The 24,610-nt window shown below is 43.5% G+C and overlaps 2 protein-coding genes across 5 annotated transcripts in view; one reads left to right on the top strand and one right to left on the bottom strand.

The window, feature by feature from the left end:
- Positions 1 to 9,179, top strand: part of LOC110537745 (serine/threonine-protein kinase 32A-like) — a 67,035-nt gene extending 57,856 nt beyond the window's left edge. Inside the window, exons 12-13 of the mRNA XM_036937763.1 lie at positions 4,759 to 4,823; positions 5,211 to 9,179. Of these exons, the coding sequence (XP_036793658.1) occupies positions 4,759 to 4,823; positions 5,211 to 5,328 (183 nt within the window). The 3' untranslated portion in view covers positions 5,329 to 9,179. The remainder of the gene's footprint in view (positions 1 to 4,758; positions 4,824 to 5,210) is intronic.
- A 2,553-nt stretch (positions 9,180 to 11,732) lies between these two features.
- Positions 11,733 to 24,610, bottom strand: part of LOC110537744 (dihydropyrimidinase-related protein 3) — a 36,713-nt gene continuing 23,835 nt past the window's right edge. For 2 of the 4 annotated variants that reach the window (XM_036937759.1, XM_036937761.1), the window contains exons 12-14: positions 19,901 to 20,080; positions 14,986 to 15,142; positions 11,733 to 13,520 (exon numbers count right to left, since the gene is read on the bottom strand). In XM_036937759.1, coding sequence (XP_036793654.1) covers positions 13,426 to 13,520; positions 14,986 to 15,142; positions 19,901 to 20,080 — 432 coding nt within the window. In that variant the 3' untranslated portion in view covers positions 11,733 to 13,425. Of the gene's footprint in view, positions 13,521 to 14,967; positions 15,143 to 19,900; positions 20,081 to 24,610 lie in introns of all 4 variants that reach the window. The other 2 variants (XM_036937758.1, XM_036937760.1) reach the window with 1 other exon arrangement.

Raw genomic sequence — 24,610 nt, 5'->3', positions numbered from 1 at the left:
AGACTGACCAGGTGAATCCAGGTGAAAGCTATAGTATGATCCCTTATTGATGTCATCTGTTAAATCTATTTCAATCAGTGTAGAGGAAGGAAGGGGGGGGTTAAAGAAGGATTTTTAAGCCTTGAGACAATTGAGACATGGATTGTGTGCCATTCAGAGTGTGAACGGGCAAGATAAGAGGTTTAAGTTCCTTTGAATGGGGTATGGTATATGTGTGTATCAAATCAAATCAAATGTATTTATATAGCCCTTCTTACATCAGCTGATATCTCAAAGTGCTGTACAGAAACCCAGCCTAAAACCCCAAACAGCAAGCAATGCAGGTGTAGAAGCATGGTGGCTAGGAAAAACTATCTCTGAGGGGTGGCCAGTCCTCTTCTGGCTGTGCCGGATGTAGATTATAACAGAACATGTCCAAGATGTTCAAATGTTCATAAATGACCAGCATGGTAAAATAGTAATAATCACAGTAGTTGTGCAGCAAATCAGAACCTCAGTAGTAAATGGCTTTTCATAGCCAATCATTAAGAGTATCTCTACCGCTCCTGCTGTCTCTAGAAAGTTGAAAACAGCAGGGCTGGGACAGGTAGCACGTCCGGTGAACAGGTCAGGGTTCCATAGCCGCAGGCAGAATAGTTAAAACTGGAGCAGCAGCACGGCCAGGTGGATTGGGGACAGCAAGGAGTCATCATGCCAGGTAGTCCTGAAGCATGGGCCTAGGGCTCAGGTCCTCCGAGAGAGAGAAAGAAAGAGAGAAAGAGAGAATTAGAGAGAGCATACTTAAATTCACACAGGACACCGGATAAGACAGGAGAAGTACTCCAGCTATAATAAACTGACCCTAGTCCCCCGACACATAAACTACTGCAGCATAAATACTGTAGGCTGAGACAGGAGGGGTCAGGAGACACTGTGGCACCATCCGATGATACCCCCGGACAGGGCCAAACAGGAAGGATATAACCCCACCCACTTTGCCAAAGCACAGCCCCCACACCACTAGAGGGATACCTTCAACCACCAACTTACCATCCTGAGACAAGGCCGAGTATAGCCCACAAAGATCTCCGCCACGGCACAACCCAAGGGGGGGGGGCCAACCCAGAAGAATGGTCCACCACCCAAAGGACATCCAGCCAACTTGACTCAACATGGGCCAGCATCTCTGTGGAACGCTTTCGACACCTTGTAGAGTCTATACCCCGATGCAAAAGGAGGTACAACTCAATATTAGGAAGGTGTTATTAATGTTTTGTACACTCAGTGTATATGTATATAATGGTGTGTATAGACAGTGTAGACAGTATATGAAAAGAAAAGGTGTGTACAGCAGTAGTAATATAGGATAAGCCTTGACTGAATACGGTATATACATATGAGGTGGGTTAAGCAGTATGTAAATATAATTAAAGTGACCAGTGTTCAATGACTATGTTCATAGGGAAGCAGTTTCTAAAGGTGCACGGTAGAATACTGGGTGGTAACCGGCTGGTAACAATGACTAAGTTCAGGGCAGGATGCTGGGCGGCCGGCTAGTGGTGACTATTTAAAAGTCTGATGGCCTGGAGATAGAAGCTGTTTTTCAGCCTCTCAGGCTCCGCTTTGATGCACCTGTACTGTCTCTGCCTTCTAGATGGTTGCGTGGTGAACAGACCATGGCTCAGGTGGCTGAGGTCCTTGATGATCGTCTTGGCCTTCCTGTGAAACCGGGTGCTGCCTGGGTTGGGCTGACCACACCACCCTCTGGAGAGCCCTGTGGTTGAGGACAGTGCAGTTGCCATACCAGGCGGTGACACAGCCCAACATGATGCTCTCAATGGTGCATCTGTAGAAGTTCGTGAGGGTCAGGGGCCAAGCCAAATTTCTTCAGCCTCCTGTTTGTGTGGATGGACTATTTCAGGCTGTCAGTGATGTGCACGCCAAGGAACTTGAAGCTTTTCCCACTCTCCACTGTGTATGGGGACCTGCTCTCTCTGTTGTCTCCTGTAGTCCACAATCAGCTGCTTCATTTTGTTGATGTTGAGGGAGAGGTTATTTTCCTGTCACCACTCCGCCAGGGCCCTCACCTCCTCCTCCCTGTCTTGTCATTGTTGGTAATTAGGTCTACCACTATTGTGTCATCAGCAAACTTGATAATTGAGTTGCAGAAGTGCGGGACCACGCGGTCATCGGTGAACAGGGAGTGCAGGAGGGGGCTGAGCACGCACCTTTGTGGGGCCCCTGTGTTGAGGATCACTGTTGCAGAGGTGTTGTTATCTACCTTCAACAATTGGGGTTGGCCCGTCAGGAAGTCCAGGACCCATTTTCCCAGGGTAATGAGCTTGTAAGTTTTCCTCTTGTCCAGATGGGATAGGGCAGTGTTCAGTGCGATGGCGATTGCGTCATCCGAGGATCCATTGGGGCAGTATGCAAATTCCATCCTCCATTCACCCGACTCACTTCTATGACTAAGATGGAGGCGGAATCTGAAACAGTCAGAACCAACGGTATGGCGGTCAGATAGTTATTATACACAATGATGTTACCGAATTGACGTCTTGAGGCTATATCTGTAAAATTGAAATAGACAATGACGTCAACTGTATCTTTACCATCCTGGAAAACTGCTAACAGAACGATTGCTCTAGGTTAATTTTGTAAAATGAAATGTTTAATTAAACAGCTGGGCAAAATTTACTTCTGAACTTCCACTACGCTGCTCAGCCTGGCTACCTTGTCGGCTCCACATGGGGTTCTCGTTCTACAGGTGGAGAGATCATCCCATACCACCCCTGTCTGTCTGTCTGTCCGTCCGTCTGCAATAATTCTGCAACTCTTCCAACTATTTACTTTTTTCTCAACTGCCACCAGTTTGAAGCCAAAACACTAATGGCAAATATATATTGACATAGTCAAATAAATTAAAGTCCAAACCTCATATTAAACACTAATGGTGTTCACTATGTTGATGGTTTGCCATTCTATATTTTTTAAATAATCTTATTCAATTTCTTCATATATTTTACATGTGGTAAGGCCACACAGAGGTCCAGAGAAAGTTACAGACAACTAGGCTACTAGATGTCTTGTGATAGATTACTTCAAATTAAATAAGACTTTATTTATTTCACCTTTACTTCTATGAATGGTGGGTGGAGGAGTCAAGCGCAGAGAGCAGGTAGTTCCGTACGTGGATCTTTTATTCCAATGACAGTGGAAAAACGGACATGCAAAACACAAGGGCGCATGAAACAACCCGTCCAAATAAACAGGACAAAACTGTCCAGAAAAATAGAGATCACAATAATCAACCAACACCATAAAACAGAGAACAAGCCCGCACAAAAACCAGCGGGCCTAGTGCCCTTAAATAGCCTACAAACAAAACTAAACTCAAAACATGTGTAACCAATTAGACCCAACTAACAGAAACAAAAGGAAAGGGAATCGATGGCAGCTAGTAGGCCGGCGACAACGACCGCGAGCGACGACTGCCGAGCGCCGCCCGAACAGGTCGCCCGCACTATCTTCGGCGGGATTCGGGACACAAATCCTTGAGAGATGCCAAAATTCTGCTGGTTTACTGGTAAACTTCAAAAGTTGGCAGAAAATATACCCTCCGTTTGCAACCCCTAATCAGTATGCTGGCAATGAGGTGGGAGGGGTGGCAACATTTGAGTTGTGTTCTTGAAAACGAGTGCAAAAATGTCAATTTCTTCCAGCGCATTTCAATGAAAAGCAGGTCTTAGCAGTAACGCCTTGATTTTGTGAGCGGAAGCACAACCTATCCAGCGGTGATGCACAGTGCCCTTATGCTCATGGAACAAGAGTGATGTTATTTTTGGGCCAGTAACCATCGTATTAATAAACATAAAAACACGTTTTTTTTCCTGTTTGGTTTCATTTGTCTTGCTGGATGCGTTCGCCAAGTAGCCAAGCCTATCAATAAAGGGTTTGGCTTGTGAGACTGCTTTGAATAAATCTGAATCACCAAAACTTGATTAAAAGATGGAGTTTGGGAGCAGCAAGGGACATCCCCTTTTTGTCTAGCCTACATGTATTGTAGGACTACATTATTTTAGCCAACTCCCGTTTTGGATGTGTGTAAAACCCATTCCATGTAGGCTACATGTGTCAATATGCCCATCATGAAACGAGAGGTGAGATGATGCTGGTCCCCCTCCTATTTAGAACTTATTTTCATGTAACAATTGCTTGTTTTCTGTATCATATGATGAAAAACCAAGCCCTCCATAAGCTACCCTTACCCCCTGGGCCTCTGTCTCGCTGTCTCTCTCTCTCTCTCTCTCTCCTTCTGTGCTCTACTTCTCTTGTCTGCCAGGGTCTGGCGACCCACTCTGAGAGCACCTGTACTAGCTCTCCCGGCAGGCCTGTAAAGGGGGTCAACAAGGCGTCTGAGTCCCAATCTGGCCCCATCGGTCTGCCTTAACACTAACCCACCGCCCAGAGAGAGCGAGGACACGCCTGTCATAACTCTATATAGCTACCAGGACAGGTCGTCACGGAGGTGTTTTTGTTCTAACATTATTAGCATATGTAAATGTGTGGCACTGTCAGTGTAGGGCAAGTGGAGCTGTGAGAGAGGTCATGTATTTCCTTTTAAAGTTTGCGAAACTTCCTCCATCTACCTACTTCTTCATTTCTTCGAGTCCCAACAAGCGTTATCTGGGTCACATAACTGCAGGATCTTTATTGTCTTAAAAAGATGACTGTGTGTGTGCGTGCGTGCGTCTTCTCAAACCTCTGTTGATTCCCTAGAATGGTCAGCTCCAGCAGCGCCTGAACAATGTGGAGAGGGACTTCATCATCTTCAACAGAGAAAGGTAGGAGACTCAGTATATGTCCTAAAGGAGATACAATATATGTTGGCCTACAATAACACCAAAATGTGGTGCCTGCTGTCATCCTGAGTTTTGTCTAAAATCGCCCAGATTTGATGTCCAGATTCAATGTGAGTTGCTAGAGAACTGTTCCATCCCTCCAATCAAGCTCAGCTGAACAGTTAGGCATATTTTAGATGGCCTACGGCAAATGTATTGGGCCACAGGCAACAGGACGTATTTACAGAAAAAGTTGCAATAATGAATCTTGAATGTGTCCCCTAATACTGAGTAACATATCATGATAGAATCTCATGAGCAAAAACACATTTATTTACATATCATATTACCAGAAAGCAAGAAATCAAGCTTTTGTCCGTCTCCTGATAGGTCAAAGAAGGCTGTGGCAGACACAGAGGTAGCAGACCTCACCGCGACAGAGAAGAACAAGGCTATCGAAGACGGACGGAACAACAACGTGGACCCGGCAGCCTACATATCAGGATAGCGGACTATGGCTTGAGCCGTAAGTCGCCACGCTAACCTGGCCACAGCTTGTAGATCACTACTAACCAATCGTCCACTTCCCCTCTCCCCTGGCCGGCGCAGGGCACTCAGATTGAACTTTAACCCTGACACATTCCCCCAACAGCCAGCTATTATGCCCAGACCCCAGACTTCAGGAGCTCACATAGACTACTACTTTACAGAGTAGTTGACCTAGACAGACAGACAGACCCTGGCTTTTTTCACTTTTCCTATGATGGGGGACGTGCCTCTCAGGGGGCAGCCCTCCTCACACTCTACCCTGACCTGACCTGCCTGATGCGCTATGGTCCCCCAGAGCTCTCCTCCCTCCACCAAGTTAGCCAGGCCCAGGAAATTACTTAACTACAAACCCAGCAGGGAGCAGAGCCAGACAGGTTACAGCCACTATGCCTGTTATGCTGAGGCTAGACTCAGGCCAGGCAGGAAATGAAGCATAATGTTGACAAGTAGGAGACTACGTCTTTGAAAACAGTGCTGACTTGCTTTTGGAAGAGAGAGGGGTCATGAGTAGCGTCATACAAAATGAATTAGAATTAGAGTATGCGACATGAGGCCTTTGTTTTCAAGACTCCAACCACAGATTCCTCTTCGAAGACAAAGAGAACCACTGTAGGCTTGAGCGCTAACTGCTGAAAGTAATATGTCTCTGTGACATTATTAGGTATCAATGTGGCTCTCAAGCAAACCAAAATGACTGGTGCTCGACATGGGATATTTTGTACATAAATCTTCGTTGATGAATAGATAGGTATTGTCTGTTCCGGGCACAAACATGATTTGCGTACGCTTCTCCATTAGTTGTAGCATTTATGCACAGAGGTCAAAGAGGAGTAGATGAATCCTCATTCTCTTCTGGTTTTTAGAGGGGTACCAGTAGAGAAGAGTGGGGGAACTTGACCCATTTGTTACATTCAGCGTCAAGTCTGCCAAGGGAAACATAGTGTTCTTTCCAATAAAAATATCTACATATATGTCAGGATGTTGTGAATCGCTGCAAATAATCCGAATTCATGTCAAACGTTATACTTTTGAAAACATATATTGTTATAAAAAAAAAGTGTTCTCTTGGCACAACTTACCCCGGGGACTGGGGTCAGTGGATCCCCGGGACAGGTTCAGCAAGTTAAGCCGCCTGCACATTTCTGTGCTGAATGAAATAATACATAATAATTATGCCTTGGGAAAAAAAACACTTCAATTTGATCGACTTACCCGATGGCCATTGGCTCAACTTACCCCAAGGCAAACATTTGGACTATTTTATCCCACACAGCTTCAAGAATGCACTTTCATGCTAGGTTTAGGACATCATTATTGAAGCATATACAGACCCCAACCCCAAAATCTTTATTTGGACATAACTTGCTTACCACTTTTTTTCCCATGTGGTTTCTTCCTCCACAGACTCCATGAAACGATGACTTCTTCCTAAATATTTGGCCAAATGAAACATTTTGTGTATGGTTTCCCTAGAAACAAGGGTGGCTCAACTTACCCCACTCTCCCCTATGTGCCTTCTAACTTGTATATAGCACATACTGGGTTTCCCCGTGTAGAGAATGATCATCACACAGTCAGTTTGTTACACTGTAAATCACCGTCCTCTAGTCTAATACGTGTCTTGGAAAGTAGCTTTGCCATTATTTTGACCCGATCTGAAATACAACTCAAAACTTATCCAAGGCTTTTCCTGTCCTTAGTTATCAGATCTACTACTGGGACCTTTCTGACAACCCTTATTGGTACAGACATTCAAACTAGCATTAGGTTTTCCAGACATGTATGTAATTCAATTGCACAATGAAAGCAGAGTTGTACAAGGAGTGCTGCATTTTGTTTGTCATTTGTTGTTTTGTTGTCAAGCAGCTGGTGCCTTACTTTCGTACGTTTCTTTGGGACACCGACCTTTACCGCTGCTTTGTGCTTTTTATTACCGCGCTGCTTCTAAACAGGCGGAAACACTGTTGAACGTTTCCTTTTACATTCACAGGTGTTGCCTAACTAACTGCTCATTGTGCGTATTTAATACATCGCCAGATAAATGTGGCCTTTCGTGGATTTGGCAACAAGTTGGAGGCATTGGTTAAAAAGACCGATAAAACATAGTTGTGGAAGAGAAAATAGTTGTATTAGGCTCCTCCTGTGCAAACTGCCTTGGCGTATACCGCATAGGCACTTAGGGTAGAGCCTGTATATCTTTCAGTCCTATTACCTGGAGCTGTGCCTCTCTATATGGTTTCTTAAAGGTCCAGTGCAGTCAAAAACACGATTTCCCTGTGTATATATTTCCACACTACGAGGTTGGAATAATACTGTGAAATTGTGACAATTATGATACGTCCCTTTTAGTGTAAGAGCGGTTTGAGAAGACCGCCTGAAATGTCATCCTTTTTTGGTGGGATGGAGTTTTGGCCTTCCATGGTGACATCACCATGAAGTAAATTAGTTGATAGACCAGTAAGAAAGATTGTTCCCGAACCTCTCTGCCAATAATAGGTCATTTTCAGTTTTCCCCCTCTCCATTCAGAACACTCCAAGACCGTCCTAGCTATAATTCTTGCATGAGAAATTGAACTCCGCTAAGAAGCTATTTTTGTTTCTTTTTGACTATTTGAAATGAAAACAATCCCAGTAAGATACTTAATTGTTACCCCAAAATTGAAAGGCTGCATTGTACCTTTAAGGCTGGGGGCTGTAGTGGTTATGGTGGGGATTAATCCTGTAGTTGTAGGCCTGTCTGGCTCTTCCTAGGGGGGAAGTCAAAAGCATATCAATCACACTACTGACTCTGAGTGGGAATCACCATCTCCTGGAACACCCTCCTGACATCAGAGAGAGAGAGAGAGAAGTTTGACACCTGCGTGCCCTCCAGAGAGAGATGATAGAAGGAGACTTTCTGGGTTAGAGAAGCGGGTTCGAATCCCATTGCCGACGGGGGAGAATCTGGCAGGCGTGAGCTGGTAACCGGAGGGTTGCTGTCGTCAATATTACAGGTGCCATATACTGCCGGCTCAACCCCCTAAGTCTGCTCATTGGATGCTGCCCTCTGCTCCAGCCTCTCCAACCTAATGTGTGTTTGTGTGTATCTGTGTGTATATATTGAAGGGGTTGGGTTAATGCAGAAGACACATTTCCGTTAACTAATAAACTATATCTTAAAACAATGTGATGAGTTAGCCAGAGAAATACCTCAGAGGGTTAAATGCTAGACCTGTTTTTGATAATGTGTGGTGTTGGTTTTCTGATTAGCAGCAACAGGAGACTAGAGGGAATACTATATAATTAATGATGGCAGATAAATAGACAAATCCATTACAAATTGGTTTCAAACAAGCCTTTTCCTCCATGCTTCGTGTGTGGTTGATTTTCTATGATAAACTACAATGGAACACTGCCACCTAGTGTGTGTTAGTGGTAGTGCTCCTGTGTACTTAAAGGCCCAGTGCAGTCAAAATGGGATTAATCTGTGTTTTATAACACTTTGAGATTGGAATAATAATGTGAAATTGTGAAAATTATGATAATGCACTTTTAGTGTAAGCACTGTTTGAAAAGACTGCCTGAAATTTCAGTCTGTTTTTGTGGGATGGAGTCTTGGCCTTCCATGGTGACATCACCATGCGGTAAAATTAGTTAATAGACCAATAAGAAAGAGAGTTACAAACCTCTCTACCAATAACAGCAAATGTTCAGTTTCCCCTCCCCAAACAGACCAAATACAATGTCTACAAATATCCTTTCACATTTATTTATTTATGTCTGTGCTAATCCAAGTAATGTATTTAAAATAAAGTTGAGGATTAAAACGGGGTCATGCCTCTGTTGTGTACATTCACTGTTTGTATTTCTGTAGGAGTGTCATGCCTACGGTTGGATGAGTCTGTGTCAATATCACTGATATGTTGGAACCAAGGTAAACACCACTGATACTGTATACATTTTTTGAGTATTGATTTTGCCCTTTGCAGAGATGGGCTTGTGCCTGAATAGGCATGGGAAACCACAAGACACTCACAATAAGAATATACTAGAGAGAGCGAGAGCTGTGTGCTCTCTGTTTCTCTTAAACAACCTTATGTTGTAAGTTCCTCAGTAGCCTTAGCAGGTGGCTATGGATGAGTGGCAGGGCTGTAACGCATTAGGGGCCTTATCACTAAGAGCCAAAAGGGCAAACCTATGAAAACAGTCCTAAATCAGACCGACACACAGCTCTGGGTGGGACAGCGACACAGTGGAGAATGGCACCAAAGAGAATAAGCTAAGTATAGCATCCCCCAGACTATCAATTGTAGTCCCGCAGAAACAGGAAGCATAGTTTAGGCTTGATTTGTTTGTCTGATGTGTTATTTATGAGAAGGCTTTGTTGCTCATCCTTCTTCTCCAGATTTGGCTCCAGTATTTGTTGTTACACACCAGAATGGTGAGCTCACCAAGTAATTTGGGGCGAACACACCAATTTAGCCACTGTTTCCTTGGTGAATCACACTGTATTCTTCAAAGCTGTGCATGAGCTAATATGTCATTTGGTACTTTCAGGGCTTTATGAAGCCTATGCTGAGTTTATGTCACACTTCATTACTGCTGAGCTCCTCCACCCCTTAGAAAAACAGAGGTTATGTTCAGAGCCGCTGAGGTCATAGTGGACAACAGCCAAAGTCATGCTGCCTGTAACTAATTATCATATGTCCTATACTCACAAAAATGTAGAATGTTTATATCTTCCCCGATACTACAGGCTCTCTTTTTTTTTTGATCTTGCCAGAGATCAAGTCAAGACTGGAGTCCTTGTGGAGTCCTCTCTCTTTCTCCCTCTCTGACCGCCCACCCGCTCCTGTCTTAATCAGCTGGAGACATTACCTCTTTAACACATCATCAGCAAGTTACCATGCATCATGTGGTTTTTCCATTCACTGCTAGTCTGTCTGTGGCCAACTTCTCCCCAGATCCCCTTTTAAGACGAGCCCCCCATTACTCTTCCTCGGTGGGCTCTGAGATCAAAGTTGATCCAGCGCTTTCCCACATCCACAGGGTAACCTGTGAGTCTCCGTGAATGATATACGCTCCTCATAAAGCCAAGTTGAAGTCAAGCTGGAGGATCACATAAGATAAGAATAACAGGGGTCTTTATTGGATTTCTCCTCAAAGAGCCTCTCTCCCCCCACACAAGCTCATCTGTTGTAAATGGACATACTGTATAAACTAACTGGCCAGTGACAACTATATTATCTTGGGGAGGGTTTATATATACAATGCCAATAAGTCCTTGTGAAAATAATGCTGACTATCTCCCACTCCAGACTGAGATGGCATTTTATAGAAGCAATCTTCTCAGTTTGTCATAATGACAGCCTTTAAAAGTGATGTCATGATACTTTAACTGGCTATAAAATAGAAAAATGATAACAGAGTGGTGACAAGTTTACTGCCAGGTTAAACAATGGGTCAGAAAATGGGAAATTCCCTAAACAATGGAAGTATAAATCCACAATTGTGCAGATAGAAATGTAATATTCTGGAACAGCAATAATACTGTCAGTATTATTAGTACTACTATTAACTGTCAGGTCTACACATCCAATTTCTATGAGAGATGTTCTCAACAATGTGCTCTAGTACAGTCCTGGTCAGAGTACATAAAAAGGATCGGACCCTTTTTTTCAATTTTTGCCTAAAATGACATACCCAAATATAACTTCCTGTAGCTCAGGCATTTATGCAAGGATATGCATATTCCTGATACCATTTGAAAAGAAACACTTTGAAGATTGTGTAAATTTGAAATGAATGTAGGAATGTAGGAGAATATAACACATTAGATCTGGGCAGAAAATACAAAGGACAAATTATTTTTTTTATTTTCTTTGTATTTGTTTTTGTACCATCATCTTTGAAATGCAAGAGGAAGGCCATAATGTATTATTCAAGCCCAGGTGCAATTTAGATTTTGGCCACTAGATGGCAGCAGTGTACCTTAAACAGTTTTAGACTGATCCAATGAACCATTGCATTTCTGTTCAACATTTTGTATCACGACTGCCCAAATGTGCCTAATTGGTTTATTAATAACTTTTAAAGTTCATAACAGTGCACTGTCAGACAATAGCATGGTATTATTTATCAGTAATAGCTCCTGAAAATTGGACAGTGCAGTTAGATTAACAAGAATTTAAGCTTCCTGACAATATCAGAGATGTCTATGTCCTGGGAAATGTTCTTGTTACTTACAACCTCATGCTAATCGCATTAGCCTACGTTAGCTCAACCGTCCCGTGGGGGACCCACCTATCCTGAAGAAGTTTTAAAAGGTATATCTTTTTTATTTCTACTATACTGTAGATTGAAAGATAAAAGAGTGACAGCCAGTCAGTTGCAACTCATGTTTATTCAGGAACAGTTCATAACACCACATCACACCTCAATGTTTTTTTTTACCTGCCTTCTCTGGGTTTTGATACAACAGTAAAAAAAAAAGAACATAAAAAAACAATAACAAAGATCAAGTCAAACTAACATAAATATAATCACCACTTGGATTGCTTGAAGTTAAAACACAACGACTTCCTCACAACCTCTTCCTCCGCTAATTGGGATAGCAAAAATAAAGCTCTCCTCATCCTCCTCGCCTCTTTCTGAAAACATATTACAATCAACTGCCTTGTCTAGGACAGGTAGACCAAACAGACGCATAGAAAATAATTGTGAAAGAGAGTGACCCAGGGTTAAGCCTGTCTGTCTTCCCCTTGGTGTTAGTCACCAAGCTAAGGGCTGTCGGTCAGGTATAGTGTACAGAAATGTGAAGACTCTCAGAGTGTTGAGATTTAAAACAGCACAACATTATGTTTCAATGTTATGTTCTTGAATGCAGGTTATGATGGTCTGCTGCTTCAAAACGAGATCCCACATTGCCATGAAAATAACAAATAAAGACAGAGGTGAATAACTGTTATTTCAAATCAGGTTTGTTACCTTTATCATTTCATTTTCTTTATCCATTAATGTTCACAAAGCTCAGAATTACAATTTCACGACCCAGGCCATGGAAGTTGAGCTTGGTATTTCTTGCGCAAGGGTTTCCATTTACCTTTTACTACCCCCCCCACCCCCCCAGATGACTTGCTAAACGGTATGTATAGGAACAGGCATTAAGCTTGAAGCGATTGCAAAGGACAGTTTCTCAATGGAATCTACAGCCAGGATGGAGCAGAGCGCAAGGGAAAATAAACATGACAACCATTTCTACCAACATGCTATTACATGTTTACAAAATATCTGTATTACCAGATGTGTTTTTTTATTTAAATCTTGTTTCCTGTTTTTTTATTTATTTTTTATTTTTTTATCGTTAATGACTATCACTTCTGGTTCAACAACCCAGGGAGCCAGCGACAACATCTTTCACAAAGCTACGTTACATCTACCATACATACTCACAATGCCACCTATCAGTAATGGACGTCACTGCATGTTATTATTACATCGCTATAGCGAACTACCGTATATCTGCAGACTAGTACTCAAAAAAAGGGTGACATTGAAAGCCGAACGTGACGGAAGGGGGAAAAAAAACTAAGAATTGCTTTGAGAAAAGCAGTGTTACTTTTCCTAGGGGAACAGGCATCGGAACACTGTGGGTCATTGGTCATGGACAGTTATCATGAGGTTCATTGAACTATTTTATGGACTCAGAGTAGAACCTAAACTGTCAATGCACAGTTAAAACAATGACTAATGTTGACAGTGAGGGACAGTAATACACATTGATTACCTATATTCTGGTTATGACCATGCTCATGTAATTCCACGGCATACAAATTCAATCTTTGTGTAAAGGTTTTGCCAAATATCCTTCAAATTAACCCGTTGTTCTAGCGACTGACCTGCAATTCCCTAGGAGGAGGAAAACTGTGCTTTAGAAGCTTAAGCAGGTAGCATTGTGGCTGGTAAGGCATGAGGATTCAGTGTTTTGCTCAACTCTTAACTTGTAACTAATCATGTCTCCGTCTTCTCCCAGTGGATGTTGTCATCTTCTGACTGGTCTCTATCCTGGTTCAACCTCTTAGCTAAGGGATGTGATGTTGGAGCGACCACCGGGGGGAACTACGATGCGGCGTCCCGCTGGCCGGATGGGGAGATCCTCTGTGGTGGGGGGACCTGACACAGACAAAACATGATTTAGCGCTCTTTCTTACAGATTCCCCTCAACAAAGCAAGTTCCTCCGCTGGCAACTAGCGTTCGTCATGAGACAAACCGACCAGGCGACGTGACCTTGGCACTCCGTGGCGACCTCTGGAATAAATCCCTTTTCGACCGCCAACGGGATTGGGATTAGCCCTTGATTAAATTGGCATAATGGACGAGGAGAGATTTACGCCTACTGTTTTAAGTCTTACACTCTCTCCGGGCCAGGATCTAGTGTTTTACACTGTAGAACGCTACCACATCCTCTCTGCACGAAACACGACCAAGGTTACTTCACATCTGGAGACAGAGCAGTATATCAACCCTGTGGCTGGTGAGATGAAGCCCTATTCTGCAGAGTCCTGTGAGTGTGCGCGTGTTTGCGCCTGTGTGTGCGCGCACATGTGTGTGTTACGTTTGTGTGTGTGTGTACGCGGGTATATGTGTATGTGCTCTTGCATGTACTGGATGTGGATGAGAGGGGTATTTATTCCCAGAGTGAGTGGCTAGTATTCGAACAGGGGATTATCTTGGAAGCCAGAAGGAGAGAATAGGCCAGGTCTGGTTTATAAACACACAGCCTAGGAAAGGAAAGCAGGCTCTCTGGCTTTCTGGGAACGATGGGGATGAATGGAATAAAACCCCACTAGACTACAGCCACGGGGAAATACTTTCCAATGCAGGTCACCCTCCCTCCTCCTGCATCAGTGCATCACACATAAACTATTCCTGTTGAACTATTGTTTATTTGGCTCCTCCCTCAACGGTTGTACTTTGAAAAGAGGTTGCAGATGTATGTAATCGCACTGTCACTCAACACTCAACTAAGCTCTGCTATTGGTTACGTGAATGAACTTCAGATACATAAATTATCATCAGTCTCATTCTACCCGCTCATTAGATGAGCTTCATTAAACAGACAACAACTACGAAAGTGAGACGCCAGATGTCTGGACTGAAATCTTAGAACACACTGTAGTTGAATTAAGATGCACACAGAGAGAGAAAGAGAGAATCAAGACAAAGCTGCATCAAGCTGAAATGAATGAAATCAATCAATGTAAAAAAAATAAATACAAAAAAGATAACAAAAAGACTTGAGGAAACATATAGAGCACTGTCTGGAAGTACCAAGATGGCTGGAGGACAAATGTATTGTGCTGTGTGCATTTGTTACCTCAAACAAATCATGAAGGCAGAACATGTGATTATGGTAAAATGTCAGATTTCACCTGAAGGCTATTTAATATTCCGCAGACAAATGGCAAAGTCGACCATGGCCGACAGATCAAGCGCGAATTGCATTGTAATGTGTCAATGTGGACTGTTGTTGAGTGTGCGTGTCGGGTTCCTGGTACTTCCTATGACGGTAAGGTATCGGAAGACAGATGGGTAAATCAAAAGGTTGCTGAAGCTCACCGCGTTGTGCAGGGTTACCTGCTAAGCTAAAGGCCGAGTGGTGGAGGTTCCTCACGGGCTGCTTGGTTGGGGAGGTGCGGGCAGACGCTGAGGGGGTACCGCCACGGGACATGGGCGAGAAGTCAGACACGGGGCCATCATACATGCCCCTGGGCACTGCCCGCAGGACTGCCAGCTGAGAGAGAGGGGGGAGGGGGGGGTGGAGAGGAAGAGAAAGAGAGAGGAAGAAGGAGGGATCGAGATAAAGAAGGAGAGAAAGAGAGATGAATAGGGTATCATTTCTGTTGGTAACTTTACAACAGTTATCCAAGACAACGCCTGTTTATAATTTGATTCATGGGTTTGTTTGTAGAACGCGTTGTGCCTGAATAAAAATGCATATTTCACCCGGTGTTTTCCGAAGGAAAGCACTTCCAGATTTACTGACAGACAGACGCACTGCAGACTGAGACACTGTGTTCTTATTTGACATGCAAGCTTCTGTCCTCTGTCCTAGGATTATGTGACTAAGGAATTCCTAGAAGCTGAGCTACACTCTTAGAAAAAATAGTTCCAAAAAGGTTCTTCGGCTGTCCCCATAGGAGAACCCTTTTTGGTTCCAGAGAGAACCCTTTTAGGTTCAATGTAGAACCCTCTGTGGAGAGGGTTCTACATGAAACTCAAAAAGGATAAACTTGGAACCAAAAAAGGTTCTGTAAAGGGTTGGGAACAGCCAAAGAACCCTGTCAGGTTCTAGATGGAACCTTTTTTTCCCCTGAAGAATGTAGCAGCATCAGAAAACACTAACTGCCACCAAGATCAACATTGAATTAAAACAAGAGGTCTCACCAAAGAAACATCTCTATATTCTGGTCAAAAAGTTGAGTATCCACCAACACCAGTAACAAGAGTACTCCTATGGAACCATCGTATCCCTGCTACAACAGGCAGTCAGTCGTTACAGTATAAAACCCACAGCCAACAGCCAACAGCCAACGCCCCTGAGATGAACCCTCAAGTCTGACGTAATACTTCTCTCTCAAACATCCCCATCCCCTCGTTCCATCCCCCCATTCTCCAGCACCTACATCAAAAGGATATGTGAGATCACCCAGAGAGGTAGTTAAGACACCATTACTGCATTTTCTGGCAATTCCCATCTGCGTTACACACTCTGAACGCTATTTTTATCTTGTGTCTTTCAATTGGGGAGACAGACCTCCTATTATGCCCCCGAAGCCTAGACACAGACAGACAGACATGCATCCAGCCCATAATGTATTGCTGTTATAGCTGACACCAGTGCGACTGCTCGAGAGGACAGACATCCTTTCTGTACACAATCAAATCAAATGTTATTTGTCACATGCGCCGAATACAACAGGTGTATTCGTGAAATACTTACTTACAAGCCCTTAACCAACAATGCAGTTCAAGAAATAGAGTTAACAAAATATTTACCAAATAAACTTAAGTAAAAAGTAAAATAAAAGTAACACAATAAAATAACAATAACAAGGGAATATATACAGGGAATGACAGTGCCGAGTCAGTGTGCGGGGGTACAGGTTAGTTGGGGTAATTTGTACATGTAGGTAGTGGTAAAGTGACTAAGCATAGATAATAAACAGCGAGTAGCAGCAGTGTAAAAACAAAGGGGGGGGGGGGGGGGGTTCAATGTAAATAGCCTGGGTGGCAATTTGATTAATTGTTCAGCAGTCTTATGGCTTGGGGGAAGAAGCTGTTAAGGAGCCTTTCGGAACTAGACTTGACGCTCCGGTTCCGCTTGCCGTGTGGCAACAAACTTTTCAGTCTCCTGAGGGGTAAAAGGTGTTGTCGTGCTGTCTTCATGACTGTCTTGGTGTGTTTTGACCATGATAGTTTGTTGGTGATGTGGACATCAAGGAACTTGAAACTCTAGACCCGCTCTAGTACAGCCCCATCGACGTGAATGGGGGCCTGTTCGGCCTTCCTTTTCCTATAGTCCACGATCAGCTCCTTTGTCTTGCTCACATTGAGGGAGAGGTTGTTGTCCTGGCACCACACTGCCAGGTCTCTGACCTCCTCCCTATCGGCTGTCTCATCATTATCGGTGATCAGGCCTACCATCATTGTGTCGTCAGCAAACTTAACGATGGTGTTGGAGTTGTGCTTGGCCACGCAGACGTGGGTGAACAGGGAGTACAGAAGGGGACTAAGCACGCACCCCTGAGGGGCCCCCATGTTGAGGACCAGCGTGGCAGATGTGTTGTTACCTACCCTTATCACCTGAGGGCGGCCCGTCAGGAAGTCCAGGATCCAGTTGCAGAGGGAGGTGTTTTGTCCCAGGGTCCTTAGCTTAGTGATGAGCTTTGTGGGCACTATGGTGTTGAACGCTGAGCTGTAGTCAATGAACAGCATTCTCACATAGGTTCCTTTTGTCCAGGAGGGAGTGTAGAGTGCTATAGAGATTGCGGTACGGGTTGGTGTGAAAACAGCTGAGATATACATTGCCTTGCGAAAGTATTCGGCCCCCTTGAACTTTGCGACCTTTTGCCACATTTCAGGCTTCAAACATAAAGATATAAAACTGTATTTTTTTGTGAAGAATCAACAACAAGTGGGACACAATCATGAAGTGGAACGACACTTATTGGATATTTCAAACTTTTTTAACAAATCAAAAACTGAAAAATTGGGCGTGCAAAATTATTCAGCCCCCTTAAGTTAATACTTTGTAGCGCCACCTTTTGCTGCGATTACAGCTGTAAGTCGCTTGGGGTATGTCTCTATCAGTTTTGCACATCGAGAGACTGACATTTTTTCCCATTCCTCCTTGCAAAACAGCTCGAGCTCAGTGAGGTTGGATGGAGAGCATTTGTGAACAGCAGTTTTCAGTTCTTTCCACAGATTCTCGATTGGATTCAGGTCTGGACTTTGACTTGGCCATTCTAACACCTGGATATGTTTATTTTTGAACCATTCCATTGTAGATTTTGCTTTATGTTTTGGATCATTGTCTTGTTGGAAGACAAATCTCCGTCCCAGTCTCAGGTCTTTTGCAGTATTCTTCCAGAATGGTCCTGTATTTGGCTCCATCCATCTTCCCATCAATTTTAACCATCTTCCCTGTCCCTGCTGAAGAAAAGCAGGCCCAAACCATGATGCTGCCACCACCATGTTTGACAGTGGGGATAGGGTGTGTTCAGCTGTGTTGCTTTTACGCCAAACATAACGTTTTGCATTGTTGCCAAAAAGTTCAATTTTGGTTTCATCTGACCAGAGCACCTTCTTCCACATGTTTGGTGTGTCTCCCAGGTGGCTTGGGGCAAACTTTAAACGACACTTTTTAGGGATATCTTTAAGAAATGGCTTTCTTCTTGCCACTCTTCCATAAAGGCCAGATTTGTGCAATATACGACTGATTGTTGTCCTATGGACAGAGTCTCCCACCTCAGCTGTAGATCTCTGCAGTTCATCTAGAGTGATCATGGGCCTCTTGGCTGCATCTCTGATCAGTCTTCTCCTTGTATGAGCTGAAAGTTTAGAGGGACGGCCAGGTCTTGGTAGATTTGCAGTGGTCTGATACTCCTTCCATTTCAATATTATCGCTTGCACAGTGCTCCTTGGGATGTTTAAAGCTTGGGAAATCTTTTTGTATCCAAATCCGGCTTTAAACTTCTTCACAACAGTATCTCGGACCTGCCTGGTGTGTTCCTTGTTCTTCATGATGCTCTCTGCGCTTTTAACGGACCTCTGAGACTATCACAGTGCAGGTGCATTTATACGGAGACTTGATTACACACAGGTGGATTGTATTTATCATCATTAGTCATTTAGGTCAACATTGGATCATTCAGAGATCCTCACTGAACTTCTGGAGAGAGTTTGCTGCACTGAAAGTAAAGGGGCTGAATAATTTTGCACACCCAATTTTTCAGTTTTTGATTTGTTAAAAAAGTTTGAAATATCCAATAAATGTCGTTCCACTTCATGATTGTGTCCCACTTGTTGTTGATTCTTCACAAAAAAATACAGTTTTATATCTTTATGTTTGAAGCCTGAAATGTGGCAAAAGGTCGCAAAGTTCAAGGGGGCCGAATACTTTCGCAAGGCACTGTATAAGTGCAGTATGTCTCCATTGAACACACTGCTTTGGGATTACCATTTCAGTATGTACATTGAGATTGATGGCATGTCTGATGATGTGTGGCATAGGCTGAGCCACAGCAGCAGTATGCATTCGCGTAAAGCTAAACCGCCTTGAAAGTAAAGCCGCACTGACATCTTCCATGTTTGTGGGTTCTGGATGGCTCATCTCAGCTCTACATCAGATTAGACCTGATTAATCCCTAACCACTGAGAAAACACTTCCAGATGTCCGCAACTCGCGGACCTCACAGACCTTGCAGTCTTCAAATACTGTACTTCGCGCACCTCGTATCAGTGGAGGCTGCTGAGGGGAGGAACGGCTCACGATAATGTCCCGGAATGGAGTTAATGGTACGGTATCAAGGACATGCATCTTTTTTTCATGTGTTGATACCATTCCTTTCACTCAATTCCAGCCATTATTATGAGACGTCCTCCCCTCAGCAGCCTCCACTGCCTCACATACCTCACAGTCCTCACAGTCCTTTACCTTGGCTCAGTGTCACAGAGCAACACTCTGGCATGTAACAAACAATCCGCATAAAACATAGTCTAAGACAGAACTGAAGAGTTGGGAATATGTTTATTGGAAATACTTGTATATTGTTTAATACTTTTATAAAGGGGAGACAGACTTAGGCTGTGTCTACACAGGCAGCCCAATTCTGATATTTTGCCACTAATTTGTATTTTGAATCAGATCAGATCTTTTTCCCATAATTGGTCAAAAGATCAGAATTGGGATGCCTGTGTCAACACAGCCTTGGAGTACAGTAGATTCTGACTAGACAGGAGTAAGGAGAGAGAGGCTAGCATCTTTTACCTGCTTCCTGGCCTTGATGCGCTTGTAGGCAAAGTCTGGGAAGGGGGTGCATGGGATGAAGCGACCGACCCCGGGGATGGCGTGCAGGTTCCCATCCTCCAGCACCAGCTTCCCCTGGCAAATCACCACCGAGGGGGCACCACGCAGCTCCATGCCCTCAAACACGTTGAACTCAGCAGCCTGGAAAACACACAAACAGACACAAACACACGCACGCACGTGCGCGCACACACACACACACACACACACACACACACACATACAGACATACACACACAGACAGACACACACACATTATACTTCAACTTGATATTGTATGTCTATGATCAGTGGTGTTGGGCCAACAAAAGAGGACAAAATCACCCCCCCCCCCCCGTTGCACCCCAGTTAGTACAGTCCGTTATGCTGCCTTACTGTAGAGATTACCTAACTTTACCATTCACAACACAACCCAGTAATACGAGTGATGATCAGCTGCAGGACGTCTCTCTCGGGAGTTACCAAACTCCCGAGAGAATTGACAGCACAGCGGTGCAGAAGCAACGTAAATGCAACTATTCCCAGTTTTCTGCAGTCTGACACTAGTCACTCGTCTGAAACAAATGGAGCCGGAGAGTTCACATGAGTTTACGTCAGTGTGTCTTTGTGGACTGAGATGGTCAAGTACGGCAAAATAAACAGGGACTCTGAAACGCATGACCTCATGGCTACGCACCACGTTATGAGCCGACGTGCTAATTCCGATAGAGATGGCAAATTCCACTAACGCTAATCAGACTTGGATGTTTTGCTCATTAAACTGGTCTGATGAGAGGCCATTCAATTTCAATTCAATTCAATTTAAGCCTCTTATTGGCATGGGAAACATATGTTAACATTTCCAAAGGAAGTGAATTAGACAATAAACAAAAGTGAAATAAACAATAAAAGATGAACATGAAACATTACAATCACAAAAGTTCCAAAAGAATAAAGACATTTCAAATGTCATATTATGTGCAAATAGTTAAAGTACAAAAGGGAAAATAAATAAACATAAATATGGGTTGTATTTACAATGGTGTTTGTTCTTCACTGGTTGCCCTTTTCTTGTGTCAACAGTCCACAAATCTTGCTGCTGTAATGGCACACTGTGGTATTTCACCCAGTAGATATGGGAGTTTATCAAAATGGGGTTTGTTTTCAAATTCTTTGTGGATCTGTGTAATGTGTGTCTCTAATATGGTCATACACTGAGCAAGAGGTTAGGAAGTGCAGCTCAGTTCCCACCTCATTTTGTGGGCAGTGTGCACATAGCTGGTCTTCTCTTGAGAGCCAGGTCTGCCTACGGCGGCCTTTCTCAATAGCAAGGGTATGCTCACTGAGTCTGTACATAGTCAAAGCTTTCCTTAAGTTTGGGTCAGTCACAGTGGTCAGGTATTCTGCCACTGTGTACTCTCTGTTTAGAGCCAAATAGCATTCTAGTTCACTCTTTTTTGTTAATTCTTTCCAATGTGTCAAGTAATAATATTTTTGTTTTCTTATGATTTGGTTGAGTCTAATTGTGTTGCTATCCTGGGATTCTGTGGGGTCTGTTTGTGTTTGTGAACAGAGCCCCAGGACTAGCTTGCTTAGGGGACTCTTCTCCAGGTTCATCTCTTTGTAGGTGATGGCTTTGTTATGGAAGGTTTGGGAATCGCTTCCTTTTATGTGGTTGTAGAATTTAACGTCTCTTCTCTGGATTTTGATAATTAGCAGGTATCGGCCTAATTCTGCTCTGCGTGCATCATTTGGTGTTTTACATTGTACACGGATGATATTTTTGCAGAATTCTGCATGCAGAGTCTCAATTTGGTGTTTGTCCCATTTTGTGAATTCTTGGCTGTTGAGCAGACCCCAGACCTCACAACCACAAAGGGCAATGGGTTGTATAACTAATTCAAGTATTTTTAACCAGATCCTAATTGGTATGTCAAATGTTATCTTTTTGATAGCATAGAAGGCCGTTATTGCCTTGTCTCTAAGCTCGTTCATAGCTTTGTCAGACTCAGGTCTGACAGAATCTTTGCAAAAGAGCTAGGTGCTGCTGTAAGCCCTCATTGGTTTGGGACAGAAGCACCAGATCATCAGCAAATAGTAGATATTTGATTCTAGTAGGATGAGGCCGGGTGCTGCAGACTGTTCTAGTGCCCTCGCCAATTCGTTGATATATACAGTGGGGCAAAAAAGTATTTAGTCAGCCACCAATTGTGCAAGTTCTCCCACTTAAAAATATGAGAGAGGCCTGTAATTTTCATCATAGGTACACTTCAACTATGACAGACAAAATGAGAAAAAAAATCCAGAAAATCACATTGTAGGATTTTTTATGAATTTATTTTCAAATTATGGTGGTAAATAAGTATTTGGTCACCTACAAACAAGCAAGATTTCTGGCTCTCACAGACCTGTAATTTCTTCTTTAATTAAGAGGCTCCTCTGTCCTCCACTCGTTACCTGTATTAATGGCACCTGTTTGAACTTGTTATCAGTATAAAAGACACCTGTCCACAACCTCAAACAGTCACACTCCAAACTCCACTATGGCCAAGACCAAAGAGCTGTCAAAGGACACCAGAAACAAAATTGTAGACCTGCACCAGGCTGGGAAGACTGAATCTGTGATAGGTAAGCAGCTTGGTTTGAAGAAATCAACTGTGGGAGCAATTATTAGGAAATGGAAGACATACAAGACCACTGATAATCTCCCTCGATCTGGGGCTCCACGCAAGATCTCACACCGTGGGGTCAAAATGATCACAAGAACGGTGAGCAAAAATCCCAGAACCACACGGCGGGACCTAGTGAATGTAAAAACTCAACTCGTCGTGTTTGGAGGACAAAGAATGCTGAGTTGCATCCAAAGAACACCATACCTACTGTGAAGCATGGGGGTGGAAACATCATGCTTTGGGGATGTTTTTCTGCAAAGGGACCAGGACGACTGATCCATGTAAAGGAAAGAATGAATGGGGCCATGTATTGTGAGATTTTGAGTGAAAACCTCCGTCCATCAGCAAGGGCATTGAAGATGAAACGTGGCTGGGTCTTTCAGCATGACAATGATCCCAAACACACCGCCCGGGCAATGAAGGAGTGGCTTCGTAAGAAGCATTTCAAGGTCCTGGAGTGGCCTAGCCAGTCTCCAGATCTCAACCCCATAGAAAATCTTTGGAGGGAGTTGAAAGTCCGTGTTGCCCAGCAACAGCCCCAAAACATCACTGCTCTAGAGGAGATCTGCATGGAGGAATGGGCCAAAATACCAGCAACAGTGTGTGAAAACCTTGTGAAGACTTACAGAAAACGTTTGACCTCTGTCGTTGCCAACAAAGGGTATATAACAAAGTATTGAGATAAACTTTTGTTATTGACCAAATACTTATTTTCCACCATAATTTGCAAATAAATAAATAAAAAATCCTACAATGTGATTTTCTGCCAAAAATAATCTCATTTTGTCTGTCATAGTTGAAGTGTACCTATGATGAAAATTACTGGCCTCTCTCATCTTTTTAAGTGGGAGAACTTGCACAATTGGTGGCTGACTAAATACTTTTTTTGCCCCACTGTATATTGAAGATGGTGGGGCTTAAGCTGCATCCCTGTCTCACCCCACAGCCATGTGGAAAGAAATGTGTGCGTTTTTTGCCAATTTTAACTGCACACTTCTTGTTTGTGTACATGGATTTTATAACGTTGTATGTTTTTCCTCCAACACAACCTTCCATCAGTTTGTATAGCAGACCTTCATGCCAAATTAAGTCAAAAGCTTTTTTTAAATCAACAAAACATGAGAAGACTTTGCCGTTGTTTTGGTTTGTTTGTTTGTCAGTTTGTTTTGAGACAGAGAGCCTATTGAGGCAGAGATGAGTGGAGTCATGGACACACAGGCCCAGTTTGGCTGGGAGGACAGAGGAAAAGAGGAGGCGGGTTGGCAGGCGGCTGGGCAGGCCGTCTCTGTAGAGATGAGACCATGGTTCTGCCGTAATTAACAACATCTGTGTGAGAAGAGAGAGAAATAACCCTCGTGCTCCTCCTCCTCTTCATTCCTCATCATCCAGTCGGCCTGTTTCTCATACTCCTCTTTTTGGCATGCAAAGACAAACAGCTGCCATCGCACAGCTGGGGCTAATGAATCCAAGCATCACTCTCTCTACCCATTCTCTCTCTTTCTAGCACTTTCTCTCTTTCCTTCTCTCTGTCTCACTTCTCCTCTCCCACTTTTTTCCTACTCTCTTTCACTCTGGCTTGTTCTCCCTGATCCATTTCCCTCCCTGTATTCTCCTGCCACTAAATTCTCTTCCTCCATCTATCGTTCTGTCTCTCCCTGTACATAGTGGTTTGCGATCTGTTGCCCCCCCCCCCCCCCCCCCATTGTCAGTTTGTTCCTGTGCACACGGCCCTGGTGTTTTAGCGTGTTCCAGATTCAGCCCAGGACAGGACATAAGGCCTGCCAAGTATGATGTCATGGCCTGGCTCTCTGTGCAACAACATAAACAAAGCTAACCAGATCAAAACATTTCAGATAACTGAGGATACTTGTATTTACTAAGGAGGGAGGGATACACAGATATAATGGTATAAAGCACTGAACTACTGTGTACAATAGATCACTATTATAAACATGGACAGGAGCCACTGTTCTTATGTTATGTGTTCTTGTGTGCTGTTCTGTTGTCTGGAGGGGCTACA

This window comes from Oncorhynchus mykiss, chromosome 12 (assembly GCF_013265735.2).
Source record: "Oncorhynchus mykiss isolate Arlee chromosome 12, USDA_OmykA_1.1, whole genome shotgun sequence".
NCBI classification, from domain to species: Eukaryota; Metazoa; Chordata; class Actinopteri; order Salmoniformes; family Salmonidae; genus Oncorhynchus; species Oncorhynchus mykiss.
This window is presented reverse-complemented; position numbering and strand designations above follow the sequence as displayed.